The sequence below is a fragment of the Zingiber officinale genome, chromosome 6B (assembly GCF_018446385.1).
Source record: "Zingiber officinale cultivar Zhangliang chromosome 6B, Zo_v1.1, whole genome shotgun sequence".
Taxonomy (NCBI): Eukaryota; Viridiplantae; Streptophyta; class Magnoliopsida; order Zingiberales; family Zingiberaceae; genus Zingiber; species Zingiber officinale.
Window position 1 is genome coordinate 56240883 of NC_055996.1, and position 6658 is coordinate 56247540.

Genomic DNA, 6658 nt, shown 5'->3' on the forward strand with positions numbered 1-6658 from the left:
TAAAATATTTATTATATTTTTTTTTTTATATTTGACCATATAAGTACAATAGAGTTGTAAATAAATTAAACAGGAGTAAATTTAGAGATAACAATGGAGTATGGTGGAGCGGGTTTGTCATCCCTAACCTCGAATTATATTTCCTCCCGTTAGAAAAATTATAACTATGAGTAAATTTCTTATCAAACTTAATAATAAAAAAACTCTACCCCGAATTATGGCTCTGAGTAAATTTCTTATAAACTTAATAATAAAAAACTCTAACAATGAATAATGAGCAAATAAATTTTTAATATCAAACTGACAGAATCCTTCTTTCCCTACAAGCACTCTACCAACTAAAATAATTCACAAAATTTATCATTCATCGTAATATATTTGTCTCAATTATTTTGAATCAACTATATGAAAACTCTTATCAATCCATTGAGCTATTTCGTAGTAACAGCATCGCTAAGGAAAAACACACCAATTGAATAATCATAGCATCGATTACCACCCGAAAAAAAAAAAAACTGGCATCTGAAACATGCAAACTATACTAAAGGATAAAAGATCATATTCACAAGAACCAGTCTCGCTACATTATGCTACTATGCTAGCATGACTTTCAACTCGTAGGCACCATATAGCTACTACTATACATACTCTTAACTTTCGATACCTCACGTATTTACAACACGAAACTCTAGTTGAGGCCGTCAGTTAGGCAGCTTCCAACAGCCAGGATCAGTAGCCAAGAAGATCAGAAAGGTAAAACAGAAACTTAGAATTGAGAAGGTGGAATTTACACTGGCAATGGGATGGTCATTGTTAGGAGGAGAGGTTATGCTAGAGCAGCAGCAACGCGATGCTTCTCCGGGCTACCACAAGCAAAGCCTTCAATTCTCACCTTTGGGCTCCCCCCGAAAGAAGAGCCACAGGTTGGCGACCCTCGGTTCGCAGAGGGAGAGTTCATCAGGGAAGCGGCAGAGGACTGTTTGACAAACTGAGAATCTTGGATGACCGGATTGTTAGTACGCGCAGGAGGAGAACCGGCGAAGAACGTGTCGTTGTCTGAGTCATAGTCCTGGTAAGAAACAATTTATTTTGATGAATAACAAAAGAACAAGAGAGCAACAAGTATCATATAGAGGGGGGAGTTACCTGATTCAGAAGAAGATCAAGGATCTCAGGAGCACAGTCCACTCGGTAAATAGACTTCATGCTGAAGTGAAGTAGATTGGATTCTTATTTAGAAGATTAGAACTATAAATGGGTATTTTTGAAAGTACAGCCTCGATATAATTACGATGAATAATGAGCATAAACAAGTTCTTAGAAACATTAAGAAAAGAAAAGTGATTGAAGAAAGTAAGGACATCTATAACCCAAATTATCTTTCATAATTGTCTGTATTTTAAATATGTGATGACTAATAGATTCATAAACAAGTTCAATCCGTCAGAATTTAACATGCAACAAACACAAGATGGTCAGATAAAACTCTACTTACGTAAATAAAGTGAATTAAGAAATTTGAACATTCCTAGTGATCTAGAGTACATGGGAGGGGGGAAAATCCATTAAGTCAACCCCAAACTTTTGAGAATAACATGGCTAGATACTAGGATGACTAACCTTGTAAAATTTTAAACCTTATAATGTCATTATAAGTTATGTGCATGATGGAATAATAAACAAAAACTTTAAATATTTAAACTATTAAAAGAATCTGTTTAGTATCTATGTCAACAAGTTTTCTGTTATTGACATATATTAGTGTTAATTATAAGCAAAAAAAAATTAAATCTTTGCCATTACTATTCTTATGAAAAAATACAGAACAATTATTAGCTTCAATAAGAGAGAGTATTTTAGTGTTTGTTTTTTATTTATACGTCTATATCACAACTCCATATGATTATCATGCATAATTTGATTGAATAAAAGCTACAAGTTGTGGCAATAACTACAACTTGTTGAATAATTTACAGGAACATATTGTTTTCGTAGAGGCAAAATTTGCAATTTTCTAACTCCAAAAGATAAAACAGAGAAACTCCTGCTAACTTATTTCCAATACAAACTCCAAAAAAAAGGGTGCAAAATCGTAAATTGGCATATGCTACTTTGAATAATAGGAGGTTGAGAAAATGAAGACAACATATCTCATAATGATTTGAATAAAATTAGAACTCACCCCTTCGTCTTGGAACTGACTCTAGTGAGAGTATTAATCAAACACGGAACTCTTGTAGCACGATGAGGTTGAGGACAGATGACTTCAGATCTTGGACTTGGTTGGTTATCAATTTGACAAAACCTTGATTTTCTATCTGCCATGCAATCTGGAAGGAATTGTCCAATGCCACTAACTCTCACAGGATAATTCTCCATTTTGAATGTTTCCTGTGTTGCACAATAGGTCATTATTAACCACCAAAAATCATCACAGAAGTATGCCTCAATGTAAACAAACAAAAAAAAAAAAAAATCAAGCAATGATGATTGAAGCCTAGTCTTTATTTCCGGCTTATTAGATTGTTTAGTATTCTATCAAGAATAAAAAGTGTGAAACTGTTAATCTTCCGTGGAATTTGGTTTGTACAAAGGCCTGCTACAGTACCCCTCTACTGCTCTACATGTCCAGGTTTATGCAAAAAAGGAACACTGGCAAAAACCAATGAATTCATTGACTGAAACCAAGTGTTGTCAAGGATAGTAAAATCTCAAGAATGATACACAATGTTGCCAAAAATAAAAAATAAATTTTATTAAAAGATATGTCTTGGCATAGTAGAAGACAACTAAGACAAGATATCAGAGGGTTCTAACCAATTACAAAAATTAGAAATTCATGAAAGATTGTAGAAATTAAGAAATTAATATGAAGAGTAATGAATAACAATTGGGTGATTAGGAGACTGAGATGAGGATAGTAAATACACTTGGAGGGTATTGTTTAAAAACTAGTTATATATAACAGAGCAATAACATCTTCACAAAAGAAACAATATCACCATCTATTAGCATTTATCAAAAAGATTTACTATAGCTTTAGACTCAGAAGTGAAAATGAATGGGCGCAAACTCACAGACGCCTTAACAGAATAATTATAAGGAAAGCTATCAATTAGAAAAACAGAAAATTGCATTCCTAATTTTTCCAACATTTAGCCTAATTGGTCATTTCAGACCCTTAGGGTTTGTTAGTTGGAAGGTATAAATCAAAGGATGAATAGGGACAAATACATGAATGAGAATATGGATGGGGATTAATTTTGTCTATTCATTTGGATGGACAAATTAATGAAATGATCCGTCCATTCAGTCATCTTTTCACTGTTCAACTGGAACAATAACTAAATTTAAAAATGGTAATCATATCATTATCTTGTTAACTCCTATCTCTTTCAAAATGAATCCAACTAATTAATGTAATTAATAAATGCAATTTTCCTTGCATTGATTTCCCTATTTAGCAAGGTGTTGCAGCTATGTAGCAGAAGCCAATGACGGCACCACGCTAAGCAGTGTTGGTCAAGCAAACAAGTTGGTGTTGCTGGTGGTGGACATTGGAGCTAAGGTCACTAACAACATCAGTGTTGTGAGTTGCAAAGGCTGGTGTTGCCAACAACAAATGGCATTGGTGGTTAGGTGGCAAATGTTGGTGTCATTGCAAGCAATCAATAGTGTGTTGATGTTAGTGTTTATAGCGAAAAATGTTGATGATAAAGTGGCATACAACATTGGTGTTGTTAGTGTGCGGATGACATAAGTGCATGAGCCACATGAGAAATCTTCACAAATATGTGACAGATGTTCGTAATAATATTCCACAAGGAGACAGTAAATGTGCCATCATTTTGTTTATAAAGACTAAAGAGTTAATTTACTAATTGGCTAATTATTCTCATCTACCCTCCCCTTAGTTCACTCATTCTACATTAGCCAAAAAATGAGGGAGAAATTGAAATTTTTGTTCCAACTTATCCCTCCTAATTGTTTCATCCTTCTAAGCAAACAATCAAACAAATGTACATATAAGTGTATTCGTCCACCCATCTCATCTTTGACTTATCTGTCTAAGCAAACATGTCCCTTGGGTAGTGTAATTATAAGTTGAGGTAAGAATTAATAACACATAAAAATGTTCCTTCTTTAGAGATGAGAGAAGTGTATGTAACTAAATGCGAGTTGATTAGTATCATGTTGGGTTCATATTTTAGTGCCATGGTGGTGTAGGTATGATTAGCATCATCTTGGATGATTTTTGAACGAGGTAGTTTGTTAAGAGGTTATTTTACGGTCAAGTATTAGGGTGGTTTTCTTAAATGTCCGTGGGCCTCATGGAAGGGATCAAATAAGATACAAGTTTATTTGTTTACATGTATTGAATGTTTCTTGATAACAGTAAGTTAGTGATGGACTATTCTTAATTAAGTATTAAGGCTCAAGTAATGATCCTTCTGTTTTCTACCAGGAATCAATAAGGTAGGAACTAGCCTTTGTGGAAACAACATTCATGGAAATCAGACAATTTATGATAATTTTGCATAGTTTGTCTCGACACAATGTATATGTATGAAAAATGTTGGTACAACTCCATGTACCATCTCATATAGGTCACGTAAAGAGTCTTATTATATCAGGTATCATAGTTTTTGTGCCATCATCTAACAATTATCTAAAGAGTAATTATTTTTTATTTTCATCATTTTCTATAAAAAAATTTAGTTTGTCCAAGTTCTCATAAGTCTAGGTCATCTTGCAGTTTTAATTTTAGAATATTTGCATCTAGTGTGTATATTTATACATACACACTATTGTTATGTTGTGCACCGCGCTGTGCGAGACTGCGAATCATTTTTTTTAAGCTTAGGGTTTAACCATTTAATGTTTTGGCTTTAGGGTTAAGGAGTTAGAGTATATTATTAAGTCTAAAAAAAATTTAAAAATTACATTAGGTGCTCATGGGGTGTGCAGCATAAGGTGTGCGGGTGCCCGTGTGTGATGTGCATGAGCGACTGAGTGCGTGGGATGCCGAGAAGTGATCTGGGCAATGATCACTTCCCAGCGTCCCGCACACTTAGTTGCTCATGCACGACACGCATAGGCAGATGTATAGGATATCAATCCTCTCTCTCTCTCTCAATGTGAGAGGTGTGATATAAATATCCATTAGTGGTAGTGTTTGACTATTTCGTCTCATCATATCTATCTAAGATTATTGACATAGAATGATGCTTAAAATGGAAAAAACATGATCCACTAGGACACAATGAAATAAACCAAACAAGATACTACCTATATGATATATCTTTATTTTTGTTTTTTTTTTGTTTAACGATGAACGTGGTTAAACTAAGGATCAATGAATTTAAAAGAAAAAATGTAGATAATGGTAGTTTTTGTTAGCTACCGTTTGATGATATGCAAGATTTTTGTAGAAAATCGAATTAAATGCAGAAAATTTAACTAAACAGAAAAAACTTTCAAAAAGAGATACTTTATACAAACAAAATCGGCTAGATGACTATAAGTTTCATGCTTTTCATCTACCGAAATAGAAGTTAGTTTATCTGAAAATAGAGAAAAAAAATACAGAAGAAAAGAGTTGATATTAATATGCTAGAATTTATTTCAGAAGCAAACACCAATGACTACATTATAAAAAAAACAGTCAAGGAAAAGGAAATTGTTTACAAAACCCGATAAGAAAAGACAGGAAACAAGGAATCCCAACCAATTGAACATTTGAACTCGACCAGAGTATATTACAGCTACAAAGAAAAGGTAAAATCATAGATCGAAGCATGTCCAATACAAAGTTCCCCTTTTGGGGAAAAAACAATTATCCATCTGGTAGTCAAATATTAAAATATTAACAGATCAGATGACCCAAGTTACAGATAGTTCTAATAAGTAACAATGACCGTAAGAAACCAGCAAAACAACATCACCAGTGGCTCCGAAATTTAAAATCTAATACCTATCAGAAATTCCAGGGAATAAACGAACTGAAATCGCGGAACAATCAAAATTTAAATGTAGGATCCAAGAATTTTCATCTCCAGAATATAATAAAAAACATTTACAACTAGCGCATCTCGCATTCTCACCGGGTTAAGAAAAAAAGGCCGATTTCCTCCTAGATCATAAGATCGGAGCCCAGAGCCAGCGTAACACCAGATCTAGCTCTTATTTCGCCCCAAATGTACAGATCTCGTGCCTCTCCGCTAGATCATAACAGGATCGAAGCAAACGCGCAAGTAAGACCACGACGGCGATCATCGCACTCACCGAGAAGCCAAGCGCGGAAGGAACAGGGAGAGCAACAACTGCAAAATCGCCTCCTCGAGCCCCAGCTGCTGCTCCCTTGCGGCATTTATACTCGCTCCTAAGCGAAGGTTACAGACGTCCTAATCCCTCGTCTTAAATCTAATTAATCTCGTTCGTTTCCTCTAATTTTTTCTCTTTTCCAATGACAGTTTTTACTCCTCCTCTTATTAACCAACTACACATTGGTCATGTACCCAACCTTTACCAAATCAGTGATTCGCCAGTTGCTGGGAATTTGTTAAGCAGTACGTTCTTTATTGGACGCTACACGTCTGACTATTCAATTTTAGAAGGTAAGCTCCTTATAGCGCAAAACAAGGGCCCACATTTTAAC

The 6658-nt window shown here is 34.6% G+C and overlaps 1 protein-coding gene across 2 annotated transcripts; it reads right to left on the reverse strand.

The window, feature by feature from the left end:
- Positions 1-537: 537 nt before the first annotated feature.
- Positions 538-6400, reverse strand: LOC121992463. 2 transcript variants are annotated; one of them, XM_042546873.1, is made up of 4 exons: positions 6286-6400; positions 2183-2391; positions 1147-1207; positions 538-1069 (listed from the first exon to the last, which is right to left on the reverse strand). In XM_042546873.1, exons 2-4 carry the CDS (start codon positions 2377-2379, stop codon positions 827-829), a joined length of 501 nt encoding a protein of 166 aa, XP_042402807.1. In that variant the 5' UTR covers positions 2380-2391; positions 6286-6400; the 3' UTR covers positions 538-826. The 2 variants fall into 2 exon arrangements, with proteins under 2 accessions (XP_042402807.1, XP_042402806.1); XM_042546872.1 differs by having other exon boundaries at positions 6105-6397.
- Positions 6401-6658: the final 258 nt, after the last annotated feature.